Source organism: Urocampus carinirostris, chromosome 12 (assembly GCF_059441175.1).
Source record: "Urocampus carinirostris isolate Australia breed hairy pipefish chromosome 12, RoL_Ucar_1.0, whole genome shotgun sequence".
Taxonomy (NCBI): domain Eukaryota; kingdom Metazoa; phylum Chordata; class Actinopteri; order Syngnathiformes; family Syngnathidae; genus Urocampus; species Urocampus carinirostris.
In genome coordinates this window covers 24,591,760-24,611,827 of record NC_142360.1, presented here as the reverse complement: position 1 = coordinate 24,611,827, position 20,068 = coordinate 24,591,760, and the positions used below count along the sequence as shown (strand labels likewise).

Sequence of the window (20,068 nt, the reverse complement as noted above, 5' to 3'; positions counted from 1 at the left end):
GGCGGGATCTCAAAGTCTTGAAGAATTACTCATTGAAAGGAAGCCAACAAACATATGAGTTGTGTTTGTTGAGTCTGAAAGAGAAGTTAGCAGGCAAAAATAAACAAGTTTGCAATTTTCCTTTTTTTTGGACGTGGACGCACAACCAGGTACGCTCTTTTTTAATTTACTTTAGATCACTAACATTTGTTCTCGCTATTTAAATCCCAGGCCGAACACAGTAAGGTTAGCTAACTTGTCACCCGCGGTAACTTGTGATATTATCACCATGTCTTAACACGATGGACGAAAGTAAAACTGAATGCAAGTTTTCCCCTTGTTTTATGCACATTTTCTCTAGTTGTAAGATCGTTTTTTTAAATGAAATACCAACTGCTTTTAAACTTTACGCTATTATTCTTTCGTAATGTTGAGACACTTTATTATGGTGATCGGGTATCCTATACTATCGCACGTTGTTTTATGATGTTTATGGCTATTGTTGACGACGCTAACCGGCGGCCACCGTGTATGCTTGTCGTTAAAACGAAACGGTAAGCTCATCAAAAGGGTGAGTTCACCCCCCCTCAGTCACTCATCAATGCATCCGAAAATTTCTTCTAAATGCACGCTCAAGTCCGTGATCGAGTTATTCCAGTATGACTATTCTTTAGATTGTTATACTTGAATTACTAAAGGCAAGGTGCCAAAGTACACTTTTTAAAATCGTAAACACCATCGGGGGTCCGTACAGAAACGGTCACTCCCTTGATAGTTGTGATAACGTGTTGTAATTAGCATGGACATTTCTGTTTTAAATTCCGTTTCATTGTCAGGGAGACGCCACATTGTTAGCGTTCCCTCCGGATGTGCTTGGCTTTAAAAGAACTGGGCGTGGCCTCGGCGGTTTCCCGCACTGTATTTAAATGAGGTTGTTCCCTCCCTTTGTGATATGCACGAGCGATAACCTTTTTTCCTTTTCTCTTTTTCACTACTCACTTGCGTAAAACATGTTGTCCAATTATCAAGCTGGGGTTGCAATATCTCGATATGCAATTATCTTGGAGAAGTTACTGGCTACTGATCGCTGCATGACTCTGTGGCTAGGACCTTGACTCGGCCTCTTGGCTGAGAGCAAGTGTCTCGGCCCCTTGGCTTTGTAGCGTATTATGATTTGGCCGATAACGGATGATGGATAATTGATAAAGAATACAGAACAATAAACCGCTGCGTCTATCCTCTTTTATCTTGCTTTGACATGCTGTGTTTTGGGCAGCACGGCGGCGCAGTGGTTAGCGCGTGTGTGGCACAGTTCTGGGGTCATGAGATCGAACCTTCCTGTGTGGAGTTTGCATGTTCTCCCGGTGCTTGCGTGGGTTTCCTCCCACATTCCAAAACATGCATGTCAGGTCAATTGGCCAGTCCAAATTGTCCCTAAGTGTGACTGAGCGAGTGAGTATCTGTGTGCCCTGCGACTGTCTGGCAAGCAGTTCTGGGTGTCCCCTGCCCACTGCCTAAAGATAGGTGGGATGGGCTCCAGCACCCCCGCGACCCTACTGAGAATAAGTGGTGCAGATAATGGACAGATAGATGCTGTTTTTGGTGCGGAACACGGAAGGAAGAGGAATGGGTTGACGTCATGTTCGTACCTGCGGATTTTTTACCTTATTATTTGTAGCATTCTACACTGCATAAATGCACAAGCAACTTTCATCAATCACGGAAAACACTAAAAGCAAGAAAGGCCTGCTTCAAGAAAAGCCGAAAGTCCAACTCAAACCCCAAGAAAGACAAAAAAAAGGAGTTTATTAGAGCACTACTAAAAACGATGTTGGAATATGGTCGACAAAGGAATCCAGCAAGAATATGCATTGGACAGGCTATTGGGCCATGGAGAAATAAATAAATGAAAACTTTATTTCGAACATTAAAATAAAAAACAGACAAAAACAATGAGTCAACAACAAAATAATGTCACATAACATGTTCGAAAAAGGGTAGTCAGAAGCAGATGCTCTTTTTCCCTACCCCTTTATCTTCCCTATTAAATACATTTTACAAATCCCCTTCTCCTCTTGTGTCTAATATAACAAAATCTCATGGATATACTTATTACATAGGTCAGATATCAATAATTATAATAATTACAATAATCACATATTTTATACACGAATCTTCGTAATACCCATCCCTCAACGTCATAATGCCACTAGTTACCAAATATCACTGCGTCACCAATAATAATAACAACAATAGAAATAAATATAACATTTATGATAAGTTATGATTTAATAATAGCAACAATAACAACAAGTTAACCATAGTTTTAAACGCAGTATTTCCAATCTCACTCATATCCCATTTTCTTCATCCCTGTATTTCGCCAGTAATGTTTTTTTGTATTTAAATTTGAACACCTTTGAACACATGAATAGTTGGACATTGTTTGATCTCATCTTGTAAATTATTCCAAAGTTTGACTCCACACATACTTTTCCTGGTTGCTCTCACCTTCGGGATGGTGAATTAACTACAGCCCCTCTATAACAATAATTTCCCTCTTTCCGAGTGAATAATTTTTGGATGCTTTCTGGCACCATCTTTTTGTTGACCTTAAATAACGGTTGTGAAGTGAAAATTTTTATTAAATCGTCCAATTTTAATAGTTTGTACTGCATGAATAAAATATGAGTGATCCTGATATCCTACCTTGTGTATGGTTCTTATTGCACGTTTTTGAAGGATAAAAAGGGGCTGTAATTATTGAAATGCTCTTAGAAAATCTTGATTTGTCTTGCGATTACCAAAGAATATTACTTTGGTTTTATTTAAATTTAAAGATAATTTATTTATATCCATCCATACTTATAGGTTAATTAATTCACGATTAATGCAGGTTACCAAATCAATATAGTTATCATTTGAATAGAAAATGTTAGTGTCATCTGCAAATATTACTAATTTTGATAGTTTTGAAATATTAAAAATATCATTAATATATAAATTAAATAACTTTGGACCCAGGATAGAACCCTGTGGTACTCCACAACAGATGTCCAAGTATTCAGATGACAACTCTCCCATTTTCACATCGCTTCCTTCCCGTCAAATAACTTTGAATCCATTGCAAAGCCAAGCCCCTGATACAATATCTTTCCAGTTTTTGTAATAGTATATTACACCCTGAATGTTGGGCTCCGTTCCAACACTCTGAATGTTTACCTTGAATGTTTAACGTAAAGCTAACTCAGGCTAATCGTACGTTCGCGTTATCGTACAAAAGATTACGCTAACATGAACGTGTAAAAATAGAAAAAAGGATAAAGAAAAGAATTATGAATAGGATTTCTTACCTTTGTAGTGGTCAGCAGAAGGTGCAGGTGGACGGTGGGGAGAGGAAAATCATCAAAAGTTTTTCAACCTCTTCCAAAACTTGCGGCTGTTGCTTGCTTTATAGCACCCACTCCCTTAGCCACATCACTAGATTTGTTACTGGGCAGTAAGTGTAAAATATTTGTAAGTTGTTGGTTCTTTTTTCTTTGATGCAGGGCAGCTGCAATGTGGATTCAAGTGCGAACAATGGATGGCAAAGAGACCCACAGGGTTGATTCGCTGTCCAAACTTACCAAGGTGGATGAGCTGCGTCTAAAGATTTTTGAGCTATTTAAGGTGGAGCCAGACAGACAGAGGCTGTTCTACCGTGGAAAGCAGGTGAAACAAAATAACAATACTTCAAGAATTTTTAATTTTAGGTGCTTGAACGCATTGTCTATACTGGATTATTTGGTATAAGTATTTTGCTGAATCTTAAGGTTTTTTCCTTAGATGGAGGATGGCCACACAATATTTGACTACAACGTTGGCCTCAACGACATAGTACAGTTGCTTATCAGACAGAACGTGCCCCATGTTGAGGTTAAGAAGACCAAGGAGAAGGAAGCAGATCTTTCTGACTCTGATTCCGGCTGCAGCTCAACCCAGAGCGAGTCAGACAAGAATTCAACTCATGGTGAAACGGAGGTGCAGACCGCGGGTACCTCTGCCCAGGCGAACTCTTCACAAATCCAGGAACCCGGATTTGGATTTTATAAGGTAGCTTTTAATCTTTAAATTGTATATGTATTCTCTTGATCATAGTCCCCATGCGGACCTCTTTCAACCTCCCCTATAATGGGAGATTGCTTTTTCTAACACATTGCAGATAATGTGCAACATATGGCGATTTTAAAGCGTGGCAAAACATAAATGGTTAGAGAACACTCCAGGGGGATTAAGCTCCATTGGTTAGGTGTTGTGGTCTTCAACAATATATCACATATTCACATTAATGTTGTATATAGCATAATCATCCACACAACTACCTGTAGAAAAAAATAATGTATAAAATGGCAAGAATGTGGGCCTTCTAACACACCTTAACTAAGATTTTTTTTACATTCAATTTGCTCAGTAAATGAGGAGAAATTGTCTTAAAATGAAATGGTTCTTAATGCAGTCTCATACTTCTTTGACTGTATATTGAAATTTACTAATCAATTACTGAATTTTACTGGGCTCTAATCCCCATAAACCTTTTTCAATGCTGTGATCTTCTCTTAAGAATGCAAGTCTAAATCTGGTTTCTATACATTCTTTTTAAGGTCAATGACTTGGTGGATGCGAGGGACTTGAATATGGGGGCTTGGTTTGAGGCCCAGATCGTGAATGTCACCAAGACCCCGAAAACCCTCACAGAGAAAGTTGTTGAGGAGCAGGAAGATGAGGACATTCTGTACCATGTGAAATACGAGGAGTAAGACCAAATATGAAATGTCAACCCTATTGTTTCTAATTAATTCTTCTTTGTCATTAGATTTTCACATTTAGTTTTTTTGAAAACTATATTATCAATAAAAACAATTGTTGTTCTGTTGGGGAGAATTGAACTACCTGTAAGAAACTGTCATATATTCTACTACAGTTACCCAGAGAATGGTGTGATCGAGCTTCTGGGTAAGGATGTTCGCCCAAGGGCCCGGTCTGTGTACGAGTGGCACGAGTTAAAGCCCGGTATGATCGTGATGCTCAACTACAACCCGGATGATCCCAAGGAGCGCGGCTATTGGTATGACGCCGAGATCCTGAGAAAAAGGGAAACGCGTACCCTGCGAGAGATTTACGCCAAGATTATTCTGGGGTGAGTTCAATGACGGAAGTATTCGTATTATGTTTGAAAATGATTGATTCATATTATTTTGTACAATGGTAGAAAATCTGCTCCGCACACAATAAACATACTTAATCACTATAAAGAGAAATGCGGGTTACTTAAAATATCAAACCTGGTTGCTGATCTTTAAGTTGCTACACATGGTGTTTTAAATTTGTACTTTTTTACTTTTTGCAAACAACTGAGATGATGTATATATGCTTTTAATTTTTTTTTAGAGATGCAGGGGACTCCCTCAATGACTGTCGGATTGCGTTTGTGACTGAAATTTATAAAATTGAAAAACCTGGGTCTCAAAGTGACGTAACAGTCGGATCTGAGAGCCCAACGAAAAGTAAGTAGTACCTACTAATTATTTATTTTCTTTTTCTTTCCCCCAATGTATCTGATTTGCAGAGTTAAAATCAATTTGTCTTCCAGGAACAAATGGACCAGAGTGCAAGCACTGCAAAGACGATCCTGATAAAAACTGCTGCTGGTGTAACTGTAGCATCTGCGGCATCAAACAGGATCCCGACAAACAGCTCCTGTGTGATGAATGTGACCTGGCCTATCACACATACTGCCTGAACCCGCCACTCACCACCATCCCAGAGGATGAAGATTGGTCAGTAGAATCAGATATTCTCATATAAATTTGTGTCATTTTGTAATCGTCCTCTTAAACTTTAACAGGTATTGCCCAAAGTGTCGCATTGATTCGAATGAGGTCGTGCGTGCCGGGGAGAAACTGAAAGAGAGCAAGAAGAAAGCCAAGATGGCATCTGCCAGTTCTTCGAGTCAAAGGGATTGGGGGAAAGTGAGTCCATGACTTTTAACCCTAACTATTGGAACCAAAGGTTGCTACATTATTTATTTTTGTTATTTTAAAAACAGTTGTTTGGTGACAATAAACATTTGGTAGGCTACAAAGATTTCTTTTAGGGATGAAAATTTCTCGTGTTTTGGAAAAATTAACCGTTTGAAGTCAAAAAGGGTGTCCTGCCAGAATTGTATAAATTCAAGGAGAAAATGTTTGAAGGGAGGAAAGGGGGGTTCGTGATATTTCGCAGAGAATGAACCGGACGTTCAAGGTGGTGCATTCGGGCAGTCAGTAGTAGTTGTCGTTTGGGCTGTGCAATTGTTACGTTAAAAGAATAAACAAACTAGGATGCTAATTGCTAAGATCCATCATTGCAGTTCATGGAATCCCTACATTGTGCACTAAAATGCCAACACACTTAGTTGAGTTATTTGGAGAGTTTGTCTTTTTAATGTATTGCCATGTGGATCTATATGAAGACGTTACAATAGCAACCAGAACATGTTGCCCAATAAAGAAATCGAGGTTAACTGTATAAGTGCAGCTTGAACTATTCTGGCCGGCACATTTTTGCTTCATCGGGTGCATCTTTGCCAATTCTCATTTTTTTCTTTTGGTGTTTTATTTAATTGATCCTTAATAAAGAAAATACATCTCAGACAAGGGAACAGATGAATGGGAATTGGATCTCAATGTATACTACGTATACTACACTTGTCCAAAACGTCATTGAACGCCATCTTTGCAGGTTGTTGCTTCACTTATTAGCATCTCGGAAATGGCTATAATATACTTACCGTATTTTCCGCACTATAAGGCGCACCTAAAAGTCTTGTTTTTTTTCAAAAGCTGACCATGCGCCTTATAACACAGTGCGCCTTATATATGGCTCAATATTAAATTCGCAAGGTCTCGCAACTACGAGAAACAGCCGCCGACTCCATTTTTCGCGCTGTGCATACTGGGAAATATTAAACGATTGGTAGTTGCCGGGGCTCGTGTTGTATTTGTTTACTAAGTGGCAAAATGGCTACCCCATTAAACTGCTTAATTCATATTCAACAAATACAGTATTTGTCTGAATCCAGGGTTATGACTGGTGAAGATGTAAAGCACAATTTACCTTAAACAAACGCAGAATTATTCAGAATGTCACGTTTGAGAGAGAGAGAGAGAGAGAGAGAGAGCGAGATTCTCTTTCATACGTGCATTTGTATAAGAAAATGGCTCCTGTTAAGAGACACGCGTACAACGCCGAGTTTAAACTCAAAGCGATCAGTCACGCAGCACAACACGGCAATAGAGCGGCAGCGAGAGAGTTAAACTTAAATGAATCGATGGTACGGAAGTGGAGAAAGGATGAAGATAAGCTCCGCCAAGTAAGGAAAACTCAACAAAGTTTCCGTGGCAATAAAGCAAGATGGCCAGAGTTAGAGGAGACACTTGAACAGTGGGTTGTTCAACAAAGAGCGGCAAGCAGAAGTGTCAGTACGATAACTATACGTATGAAGGCAACAGCGCTGGCACAAAAACACCGGACGTGTTGGATGGCCCATTCACTGAGATATGGTCAATTCGAACACAGCAGAAGAAGAATTCGAGGGATTCGTCGATGAGGAGCTTATAGAGTGATCTTTGTTTTTCTTTTGTGTGTTTACGTTTTACATTTTACAGTTATTATGTTATTGCTTTGCACTCGTTGTTTTTGCACATTACGAGTGTCACTTTATTGCGATTGCACTAACGTTTCATTTAAAATAACAGTATCAGACGTTTTTTTCTTTGCGTGTTGACTAAATGGACAAAAAATAAAATGATATGTCGATGTTGTTCAAAGATGTCAAAGATGTGTCACGAAAATGCTTTACCTCAGAGAAAATAATAAAACGGCTGTTTATTTATTTTGGGAGTGAATGGAGTTGTGGAAAGCTTGTTTGTTAATAAAGTTTGACCTTTTTGAATATTTTGTTGACATTCCCTTGAGCGTGGCAACATCTAGAGGTTGCATAAAGTAACTACATTCTCTACTGTAGTCAAGTCGTCACATTTATTTACCGTAAATAGCCCTTAATCCCAAAAATGTAGGACTGCACAGGATTACAATTACAAAATTGCACAATTACCTGATCTTAAACCAGCATGCACTTATAGCGCCTTATAATGGGGTGCGTCTTATGTATGGCATAAGTTTTAAAATATATCATTCATTGAAGGTGCGCCTTATAACATGGTGCGCCATATAGTGCGGAAAATACGGTAATCATCAAAGATCTGGTGGCCATTATACAAACATTCTTAATTGGCATAGCAATAAATCACATTGCCTGACAGCAACAAATTACTACTTGAATGGTCACATGCTGACTTTTAAGATTACACAGTAAACAGTTTAATGAAATGATAATATAACTTTCTCGTAAAATTGTAAGACAGGGTTTTTAAGATAATGCTACTTATTAAAAAAGTCTGAAATGTTATTACTCCATTAATATTTCACATGATACAGAAGAAATGCCAGATGTATCTCTATATCTTGGAATGCTTGTTAGCATGGTCAGGAGCAGGCTAGCTTTAGAGACTAAATCACCACAGTAGCTGAGCTGAGCTAAACGGAACCTGCTCTCATGCAATGGACTTGAGGCTAAATTCATCCAAGATGATGAACATCAATGTTTTGTTGGTTGTTGCGGTATACTGGAACATATCTCCTCCACACCCGTCTCACCTATTTGACCGGTGACCCATTTTCATGGCTGTTTATTTTGACACCCTGTTGACTTTGTTCTCTCGCTAGGGAATGGCTTGTGTTGGTCGAACCAAGCAATGTACTATTGTTCCATCAAACCACTATGGCCCAATCCCCGGAGTACCTGTTGGCTCATTGTGGAAGTTCAGAGTGCAGGTCAGTCCACCAACTCCAACTGAGGAAGTGCTGGTGCACTTTAATCAATAAGTCAATTCGACCCAGAGTTTAGGTTCTAGTTTGTTGTTGTTTTTTTTTTTTTACCAACAGTTGTTGTCCTTCTGTTTGGTTGATTTTAGGTCAGTGAGTCTGGTGTCCATAGGCCACACGTCGCTGGGATCCATGGCAGAAACAATGACGGGGCCTACTCTTTGGTCTTGGCAGGAGGCTATGAAGATGATGTGGTATGTTTATAAGGCTTGAATGGATTTTACAGGAATAAGACTATTATCTAATTATAATTTTATTTTTTATAAAACATTTAATAATTTGAAAATATGCCAAATATATTTAACGTACTTTATTTACACCCAAAACTAACTTAAAATGATTCAAGGGCAGCTTAGCATTAAAAGAGCACTTCCTAAGTTTTGTAGTTGAATGCTGGCAAATTGCAAGGTGGTTGACTTGTTGGCATGTCCATCTCATTGTTAAGAGGTTCCAAGTTTGAATCCAGCAAATGGCCTTCCTTTGCAAAGTATGAATCTTGTCCCTGTGCCTTTGGGGGCTTTCTCTGGGCACTTTTTTCCTGCCACATTCCAAAAACATGCATTGCTGGTTGATTGGTGACTCCAAATTGTCCTAAGGTATGGATGTTTGTGTGAGTGGGTGTATGTCTATTTGTGCCCTGTGATTGGCGGGGATCAGTCCAGGGTGTCCCCTCCCTGATGTCAACTGGGATGGCCTCCAGCGCCCCCTTAATGTTATTTTAGTTAATTAAAATAAATAACACAAACGAAAGCACTAAATGAAGCCCCCAACAACCATTACCAAGGGATTAAAAAGGAGCAATATGAAAATGCCATCAAAGAGCTTTTAAAATTGCTCTGACCCTGGCCTTCAAACAGTAAACATTTAACGATGATTTGATGGACCATTAATGGTAATAAATAAAATAAACTTTTTTTTATATGTCAGCTTTTATAGATGAATAGAAATCATTCAATGAATAAATATTACGTACATCATTTGAATGCACCTCGCTGGTCGCCTTTTGCTTTATTTTCCTATAGCTGACTATCTGATAATGCTGCAGCTACCTTGTCACTAGAGGTGGAGTAAGCATGGGTATTCAAAAAAGGATCAACACAACAAGTGCTAGCTGTACTTGAGCTGCTGCCATTTACCGGCCTCTCGCGCTAGCTAACCACTAATGCTAGCTGTTGTATAAATGAAAGCATTTGCATTAGCTGCAAGGGTTCCCTTCTCTTTATGACGGTGAATCATTAGTTTATTGCACAATACAGACGCTGCCCCACTTACGAACGAGATGGGTTCCGGACGATCGTTCGTTAGTTGAATTTGCTCCTAAGTTGCATCAGTGCTATATTTTATGTTTAATGTTTATATAAGTTCTTTAGGCTTGTATAAGTAACCTGTATTCTTTTGTACTAAAAAAATAAACATTTCATTTAATAATATGCTCTATAAAGTTGAGTTTAACTTACTCTTGGAAGATGAGCTTCAAGAGTTAGGCGACTTCCTACTCCGTGGTAAAAAGTGGCACAAAAAAGCGAGCCAACCATTTTATTTAAATATTTAAATATTAAAAATGTCAAAGATAAAGTCTAGAATGTTTACACAAACACAAAGTAGGATGAAGAACCGTATTTCTTCTTCGGGTGGATGCTTGGTGAACTCTCATAGCGCGACCACATGCCGGTAGTGGCGGAAAGAAGCGCTACAGGAAGGTCAGGTACTCGGAAAAAGTTGCACACAATACAAAACCTAACTTACAGAAATGTCCGGATATTTTTTGACATCCCGTAAAAAATGTTTGTATGTACCGTTATTCGTGAGTCGAATGGTCGTAAGTCGGGAGCGTCTGTACTTATAATCATCACCTTTTTAAAAAGACCGTTTTTACGCCACAAGGACCTGTTAAGCTGAGACTCACTACTAAAAATGTTAATGGCATGTAAGATGTGATTTGATACTGTTTTTTTAAAATATTTTTTACATGCATTGTAGGATGATGGGAATGAGTTCACTTACACTGGTTCTGGAGGTCGAGATCTATCAGGGAACAAGAGAACTGCTGAGCAGTCATGTGATCAGACACTCACTCACATGAATCGGTATGTTGGCTGTTCACTCGTCCTCTTAAAAATATAAATCTGAATCGATCACAATCATAATTGCTCTGCTCCTCTCCAGTGCACTTGCTCTGAACTGCAATGTTCCAGTCAACAACAAGAACGGTGCTCAGGCAAAGAACTGGAAAGACGGCAAGCCAGTAAGAGTGGTTCGCAGCTGGAAGGGTAGCAAGCACAGTAAATACTGCCCAGAGGAAGGAAACCGATATGATGGGATTTACAAAGTAAGTTTTAGCAAGCTGCTTGCATTTGTTAATTATCCAATGAGCTGTCATTGAATATTTGTTTGTCATTGACCTCAGATTGTAAAGTACTGGCCAGCCAAAGGCAAATCTGGCTTCTTAGTTTGGCGCTACCTCCTGAAACGGGATGACGATGAGCCAGCTCCGTGGACTAAAGACGGCAAGGAACGCATCAAGAAACTTGGTCTTGTCTTGCAGGTAATAATCCGTTCATGAAATATCCAGCCAATTTTAACATAGCTTGTGTTGAAAGTCTTTGGATTTTGGGACTAGTAGCTGTTTTTATGTTGCGATTGAAATAATGCACACAATCTGTGAATGTGGTCTCTTTGAATTTAATTGAATTGTCTTTATTGTCATTGATATCAACGTTGTGAAAAATTGTATTCAAAAAGATTAGACATGGCACTCCATGGTAATCGGTGAAGGAGATACAGAAGAACATTTAAATCTTTTTTAATTCGGCTACTTTTGATGCTGATTATTTGTAAGTGTTCTGTAATTTAAAGAAAAATATAATATTTTCCTTTACATTAAAGTATGGTTCGGTGAATGCACATGTGAAACTAAGGGGGTTTGGTAGCTCCAACAGGGTTAAGAACCGCAGGGAATATGCAGTGCTGTGAAAATATTGAGAAGGTTTTTAGTACTACCGTAGGAAGGATTCGAACAGGGTATGATGATTGTATGACATTTATCAGTCCCAAATAAGACTTCCAGAATTGTAATTAACTCAGTGTTCGTACCGGTGCTTTAAATCCTTGAAATGTCTTGAATTTTAAGGTTGTGTTTGCAAACTTTAAATAGCGCTTGAATTTTGGGTGAAGTACCTGTATATGCATCATGGTACAGCAGTAGCTCAAGAAGTCGCAAGTTCGATTCCCCGCTCCTCCGTGTTACGTCGAAGTGCCCTTGGGCAAGACACTGAATCCCTCATGCCCCCGATAGCATAGTTGCCTCGCATGGCTGACGCTGCTATCGGTGTGTGAATGGGTGTGAAGCACCTTGTAAAGCGCTTTGAGGGGTCTTCATTGACTTGAAAAGCGCTATATAAATGCAGACCATTTACATTTCATAAAGACTTCAAAGAGAAAAAAAGATTAAGGAATGTCAAGGTTGAATAAGCAATAAATAACCAATAAATGCTTTGAGGCTGGCCTAAGTTCTAATAATAGTTCCGCCCTGCTTTATTCCTGGACCCTGGCTATTTCAGCTGAAAATGAAAATCTCCATTCTGATCCCTGTATATATAAATGTATGATTTTGTTTTAGTTTATTTTTATTTTGCATTCACGTTGAATCCACACAATTTTGTGACAGTACCCTGCAGGTTATCAGAAGGAGAAGGAGAACAAAAGTGAAGTAGAAGAAGAGACACCCAGCAAGGCAAAGAGAAAAAGACGGTCACAAAGCATTGGTAAGATTTAATTTCTTTCCAAAAAACGGTGTCCAGACATTTTTCTATGGAGCTCACATACAGAAAAACTGAAGAGTACAAATTAGTCTGATCTATTTATGTAATTCTCTGTCTGTAATTCACAAAAGAAAAAACTCCAGTTTTTTTATTTTCTTATTTTTGTGTCTGGTGTTTGTTAGTGCATGTTTGGATTTTTGCGGTTTTTTAATGTTAATTTTGCTAATGTGTTTTTTTGTGTGTTTTTTTTGTCTTCTTTTTTCCTGTTCTGCTCAGTTATTTAACAGAACATTTTTATATATTCTTAAATGCTCCATAATGTCTAAAACACATTTAAAAATGTATTTTCAGTATAAGGATACTGAAATGTGGCTGGCGAGTCAGAGTTGCCTCCACTAGGCGTAGTTTGGATGCCCCTTCTGCAATGACGCTTGCTTGGATTGAGGAATTTTATACATTTATAAAACTATGGTGCAGAGACTTGGAGCCTGAACACAGATTTGATAAGGAAATTAAATGTTTTTGAGATGAAGTGTTTGAAGAGTGACAAGATTGGATAGATTGAGAAATTAAATTGTGAGAGACAGAACTGAGCAAGCGTGTGGATAAGAGAATAGTCTGTTGGTTTGGACACATGGAAAGGATGGATAAGGAGGGAATTTTGAAAGAGGATCTACAGAGCAGAAGTCAATGGAAGGAGACCAAAAGGAAGGCTGCGATTGACATGGATGGATGGTGTTATGAGTGCACTGCAGGAAAGAGGTCGAAATATAGTGGGAGCTAGAACTCTTGTTGGTGATAGGAATGAGTTGGAGATGTGTTGTAAAAGTATAGTGGGATGTTTAGATGCGTTCTAAGGGATGGGCAGGGCACCCGTATGATGGGGCAGGGGTAAACCAGTGAAAGCTGTCGGGCCCTGCTCTTGAACAGAAGTGTTGTGTCATCCTGACCCTAGTGGCATGGCCGCTTTCTTGTGTCCCGTTTCATCTGGAGAACGAAAGCATGACCGACTTAGGTGCCGAGGTGCTTAACTTGTTTGGGTTTTTGGGCATTTGTGTTGGCCATGGTCCAAAAATGTTTGTGTGTGTTTTTTGCTACTTTTTCCCTCTTTTATTTTCTTTGTTCTTCTTCTATGTGTTTATCTTGCTGCCGGTCACCCTTGAGGGATATGTCCAGGGTTTATGGATAGATAAAAATCAAGACATTTACTTGGAATATGTATTGGTGTATCAATAGCTCATTAGGGAACTTAGTCCTTTTTATAAAAACGGTTAGTCAAAAAACATTTTTAGTGCCCCCACATTTTAATGTATGGAGGTAAATAGAATCCTTCTGTTGGTCTAACAGAATCCACAAAGAACTCTCCTGCAAAAAGTCCCAAGAAAGTGAAAGTAGAAGTTTACAAGCTCACTGGAGAGCAGAAGGGACTCATCAAGGACGATACGCAAAACAAGAAACTGTGGGATGAAGCCATGGAGTCGCTGTCACTTGGTCCGGTGAGCATTTTTAGTCATTTCTGATGAATGTCATCTGGGAAAATATGAAGTTGTTATGTCAACAGGACACCTAGGTCCGGTAGTTGGTGATAACAACTAATGGGTTGAGATGCGGATTAAGTTTCTCTTTGACACTGGGAGTTGCAGATTCATTGTAAACCAAAAAATGTGTTTCAATTATATTGACATAACTTTTTGGATTCTGTAGAAATTCCTGAACAAAGTTGAAGAGATATTCCTCTGCATTTGCTGCCAAGAAGTAGTCTATCGGCCCATCACCACTGAGTGCCAACATAACGTGTGCAAGGTAAAAATAAATAATTAAATGAAAGCTTTTAACACTTTACTGACCAAACATTCATTTTGAACATCCAGGAATGCCTCCAGCGGTCCTTCAAAGCGGATGTGTACACTTGCCCGGCATGCAGACATGACTTGGGAAAAAACTACTCTATGACTGTGAACAAGCCTCTGCAAGAGATTCTGATTCAGTTTTTCCCAGGTTACAGCAATGGCCGATGATCAAAAAACCCTCTGACTCAGCCATGATATAAACAAGGAAAATCGTAAGGGCAATTTTCATTACGAGATGATTAAGAATTTGTCTCTTTAATATATTTTAATGATTTACAAATCTACCATTCTTTTGGACTTGAGTATTCCAGGTGGTTCCTAAACAATGTGTTGGTAAGGATATATTTTTCTTAAATCTCCCGCCTGTATTCTTGAGCTGTGTCCTCCTTAAAATGTGATATTTGACAGTTTTTGGGGTTACAAACTTAAGCCACTCAGATGGAAGTATCATACTGTGTTTCACTTGTAGTTTCAAGTTATCTTACCTTGAGGGATGGCTAAATCATCTTCCAAAATATTTCCAAATGTATTTTTATAGCATTTTGATAACCAGGCAATTTTTATCATATAATGTCTAAAGCACAATCATTTCAGAATTGGGTATTTTTTGGGGGGGACATATTTTATTTTTAGACAGTCTTTTCAGGCTGTCAAATACGGTATTTTTCCCTTTTGAAATCACTTGAACTCAATTAGAAAGGAATGTGCTTTTAAATGTGATGTTTAAACTCCTTTTTGCATATATTTTCTTGAGCTGTCTAGAAGTGTAATGTACTTTTCCCCCTCTTTTTTTTAACTTTTTGTGAATTTTTTGATTCTTGTGTCAATCGTGTCCTACAACAACCTGACCAATTTTCAAACTACGAAACATTCTCATTTATTGTTTGATTTCCATACAGTGCTTTCTGTCTTGAATCAATTGTATGCAATTCATGTTATAGCTTTCATGATGTACTGCATTTAAATTGTGGTTTGTACATCAATTAACTACCTGGCAAGATGACCTTTGTCGTTAGAATACACTCTTGCAGAATGGGAATCACATTTTCCCAAATTGTACACAGCAATGTCATTTTAATCTTTGTTTTTTGAAATGCCTGCACGTGTTGCAAGTCTGTCGTTGTATTGTTTTTCAATAAAAGGGGGCAATTTGTTTCCATTGTCTTTGGAATCGTCGAGTGAATTTTGAAGTCTTTATCTTAAAGTGCTTAAGTACGAATTGTGTACGTGCCTACTTTCTTGTTGAGTAGACCCGGAACAAATATGGTATACCACAAAATGGCATATGATTATCGTTTCTCATTGGGTAGCTCTTCTGTCTGTAATCCAGTGGGCCAATCGTATGGGTGGATTTACGATCAACGGGCAATTGGCCTATTGCGAGGTGCGGTTTGTGAAGGGGGCGTTACGCATAGCCATAGCCTTCTGAATGCTAGTAGGAGCTCCTGCCATTAATTTTGTAGAAAAGGACTCAAAATCGACCGAAAACTACGGAAAGGTTCGACACGCCAGTGCAGGAGGTAAGGATTCTCTAAATACGAGTGCAATTTTTAAAGACATGTATCATTTTTCCTCCATTTACTCGTCGTGTAGTCGACGAGGTGTTGTGTTTTTTTCCTCCATTTAACTACTAGCGAAGCGGTGCTAAACGGGAGCTAACCTCCCTTCGCCTACAATACCTTTCATGTTGTCCTTTCATCCCTGTAAATCACAATTCTCGACGGGTATGCGGGATGGGATTAAAATTTTTGGTGTTTGAGCTCGGAAAAACATCGATTTTCCTTGACGGTAAAATGGAGACTATAGTAATTCACCCTGCTAACCTCGTCGTTAGCAACTGGATTAAGTGACGTCTACTCAGCACAATAATCAGATTCTTGGTGCAGAATCCCCATCGTATAGCGCTCTGAATCATTTCACGACGACTACGTAATTCACGATGCATAATAATTGTTAACAATCTATAAAACTAATGGTCTAAGCTATTTGTTTTTTGTGTTAAATATTTAACAATGGTGTCACCGCTGCTGAAGAATACGTGCGGTGATCCACAAAATATGAATGCACTATTGGCTTACACAAAAATAATTGTATGTCTTTTCCTCAGGGTTTGTTTTATTGATTATTGTGGCGTCTTTTTTTACGACTAACGCGTCACGCAATTTTTTCGAAGTTATGAGTGAAACTGGAATTACAATTGACTTTATTGTCATTGATATTAACGTCGAGAAACATTGCATGCAACGAGATTAGACACGGCACTCAAGGGTGAAACTTAATATACTTCCATAAAGTAAGACTATCGGGGTGAATAGGCCCAAAAAATAATTAAGACATAGTGCTTGGATAAACGGGCCTAAATTATGATATTAATACTAATGCAATGAAAAATAGTGCATTGTAACAATAATGCAATGAAAACAAGTGCAATAACCTTGAGCAGCTGCAATTATAAAAACAATAGTATAATACACAAGGTGTATAATAATTTTTTTTTCAGTTTTGTGCAATATTTTTTCAGTTTCATCCGGCAACAACTAATAGAGAAAAATAAAACCACTGAACTGTCATTAAATATCGATCCATTATCTGGACGGCTAATCAGTAGGGTTGCGGGGGTGCTGGAGCCCATCTCAACTATCTTATCTCTATCAGTGGACTGAACTGGTTTCCAGCCAGTCGCAGATCATTAAATATGTTATATCATATTTTTAGACAGTGTCCTTCTTCTACTAAGTGATAAAACAGGGATGTCATACTCAATTTGGCTCTGGGCCCAGATCCGGACTTTGTGTTCTGAGGCTGGCCAGATACATAAAATAATGTCAAATTTTTAGCTTTGTTTTTCAGTGTTATCTATAATCGTTCAGCCTACATTAGTAACCTACCCTACATATTTTAATTATGGACGACGAGTGATCTTTTCTAAAGAATACACATTTAATCACAAACAATGGGACAAATATATTTATGTTTTGCATTGAATGCGTTAACTGGTTTATTTTAGCTGTTGAGTGAATGCAGTTTTACACCGAAACCTACTCACCATGCTATACAAACTCAACACTGCAATCTAGTGGCTGGAGAGAACATTTATTTTTATGAAAATCATAGTTTTTGATCGCAATGACCTCGGGACTCACTTCTTTTTTTGACACACTCAGAAATTTATGGTGGGCCGTACGCTTGACATGCCTGAACTAACGCTTTATTCCGTTTCTGTTCTCGAAGCTATAAACAAAACTGGAAAACAGTCATTAGTAAATATGTTTTATCATTTTTCATACTCCTATTTGTATGATGTGATAAAACCACAACAGTTGTCAGAGGGAATTAGCAGGTTGCTAAAATTTAGTCCATCCATTCGTTGAATCAGACCACAAGCATTTTAGTTTAAAATATTCAACTATTTGACCTTCTGAGAACTCGTAGCAGACATGTAGTGTGATCATATGCTGCTTTAATGTGTAATTGTGTGCTGTCAGATACATTCCTGTGTTTAGCCTTGTAATTTCTTCTCTCTACTGTATTTTATCTTGTTTTATACTTACCGTATTGTCCGCACTATAAGGCGCACCGGGTTATAGGGCGCACCCCGAAAAAATAGTTTTTGGTCCTATTTTTGACATACATAAGACGCACCGGATTATAAGGCGCTACAATGGGAACGTCGACAAAACAGTCGGATAGTTCAGTCAAACTTATTACCCCCTTAACATTCCCAAAGCTTGCAAAGACGCAAATACGTGTCGAGAACACGTGCGGATGCGGTGTCTGTACGATGTCACTCAAATGCATCGTTCCATCATTCGGAAGGTTCAAGTCTTGGGATTCAAGAAATGCCATCCATTCCTTAGTTTCTATTTTCTTTTTCGCTCGCAACTTTACTGTATATATGACAATAAACACTTGAGTTTAATTTAAAAATAGACACTCCATTCCATCCATTATCTGCACCGCTTATCACAGAAACATCGAGTTCAGTCTGAAACAAGATACAGGGATAATATAGAAAGCTGGAGTAGCTCACTGAAGTCGTTGTGTTCATAATAATGTGCAGCCGTGGTCCTCTTATAACCGTGAGTTTAGTAAATCCAGGAGAATAAAATACTTACAAATACAAAATAGTAAAAAAATGCTTTCTGTATGCCGTCAGCCACGTGCTATACGCATTCATCTTTTTCGGCCAATTGCAGGCTTTGTTTTGCCGTTTAAGCCAATGCCAGCCTGTAAATGACAAAAAGGATCCGCCTCTTGACCTCTGAATAACTTTTGCCAATAGTGATCGATTCAACTGATGATTGACACGTATTTTTGGGCCAATTGCAGGCTTTGTTTTGCCGTTCAAGCCAATGGCAGCCTGTAAATGACAAAAAGGATCCTCCCCTTGACCTCCGAATAACTTTAGCCAATAGTAATCCATTCAAATGATGATTGACACATTGGTTAGCCAATGAAACGCCGGTAAATAAATCCCAGCATACACCGCGGACTACTTGGCGTTCGGGGGAAAATCTAGTCGGCGGCGGCAAGTTAGTTGCAAGATTTTGCGAATGAATATTGATCCATAAATAAGGCGCACTGTATTATAAGGCGCATGGTCAGCTTTTGAAAAAAAAAAGGCTTTTAGGTGCGCCTTATAGTGCGGAAAATACGGTAACCAGAATATGTTACGCACGTTATTTCACTTTGTGACCTTGCTTTGGGAAAATTAAGTACAATTTATGGTACGTTTCATACCTCTTAAAAGGCCACTCACATTGCTGTAAAAACAAACATAAATGTACATGAAACACCTGTTTTTCTCCCCACTCAATATTACAGACACTCATGTAACTGAGCAAAAAGTTTGTGCAGGAAAAACATGGCAAGGCACAGTTCAACCATGTTTGGAAAGAGAGCTAAGGGGAAGACTGATACGCACTGATAAAGATGCTTGCAGATGCCCCCAGAAAGGATGGTGCAGCCCTTTTGAGACTTTTTGTAATTAATGGCTATACAAATAAATATGACTTGAATTAACCTGAGTAAATATCTGGGTAAATTAGCTAGCTAACGCCCATCCCAATGCAGAAGCGGTGCCTTGAAAAAAATACAATGATTATGTTTTTCTCATGTGGAAAAAAACTAAGATTAAGGTAAATAATTACACACAAGTTCTTCACACATTGAGAGGTTTTACAACCTATTAAATTCAATGTATTCATCAAGTATTTCTACTAAATTGTGTGCATGTTTCTCAAAGCCCTTTTTGAGGAACAATTTTTTAAAAAATTCAAATAAAATGCTGAGACGCGCGGTCCCTATAAAAAAGCTTATAAAATATAAAATCAACACTGCCCAGAAAAGCATTGGCTGCTCTCTGCCCATTCTGGTGGACATTGCCAGCTCGTGATACATTTTCAACATTATAAAAGACTCTTTTCACCCCGGCCATCACATCTTTGACCTGTTGCTTCATGTCCCTTCAAATCAAGGACTAACAGGCCTCAGACAGTTTACCTCCCTTAACAT

At 38.6% G+C, this 20,068-nt stretch overlaps 2 protein-coding genes across 2 annotated transcripts in view; both read left to right on the top strand.

Annotated features, from left to right (window-relative positions):
* On the top strand, positions 1–15,725 carry uhrf1 (ubiquitin-like with PHD and ring finger domains 1). The gene is made up of 17 exons (XM_088349160.1): positions 1–149; positions 3,528–3,690; positions 3,805–4,071; positions 4,620–4,771; positions 4,940–5,155; positions 5,407–5,522; positions 5,609–5,795; positions 5,864–5,987; positions 8,785–8,892; positions 9,033–9,137; positions 10,924–11,030; positions 11,110–11,272; positions 11,351–11,488; positions 12,611–12,707; positions 14,052–14,200; positions 14,409–14,507; positions 14,576–15,725. Exons 2-17 carry the CDS (start codon positions 3,538–3,540, stop codon positions 14,720–14,722), a joined length of 2,328 nt encoding a protein of 775 aa, XP_088205286.1. The 5' UTR covers positions 1–149; positions 3,528–3,537; the 3' UTR covers positions 14,723–15,725.
* A 214-nt stretch (positions 15,726–15,939) lies between these two features.
* kdm4b (lysine (K)-specific demethylase 4B) overlaps positions 15,940–20,068 on the top strand; it is a 38,598-nt gene continuing 34,469 nt past the window's right edge. The window contains exon 1 of the mRNA XM_088349372.1: positions 15,940–16,074. Coding sequence (XP_088205498.1) covers positions 15,984–16,074 — 91 coding nt within the window. The 5' untranslated portion in view covers positions 15,940–15,983. The remainder of the gene's footprint in view (positions 16,075–20,068) is intronic.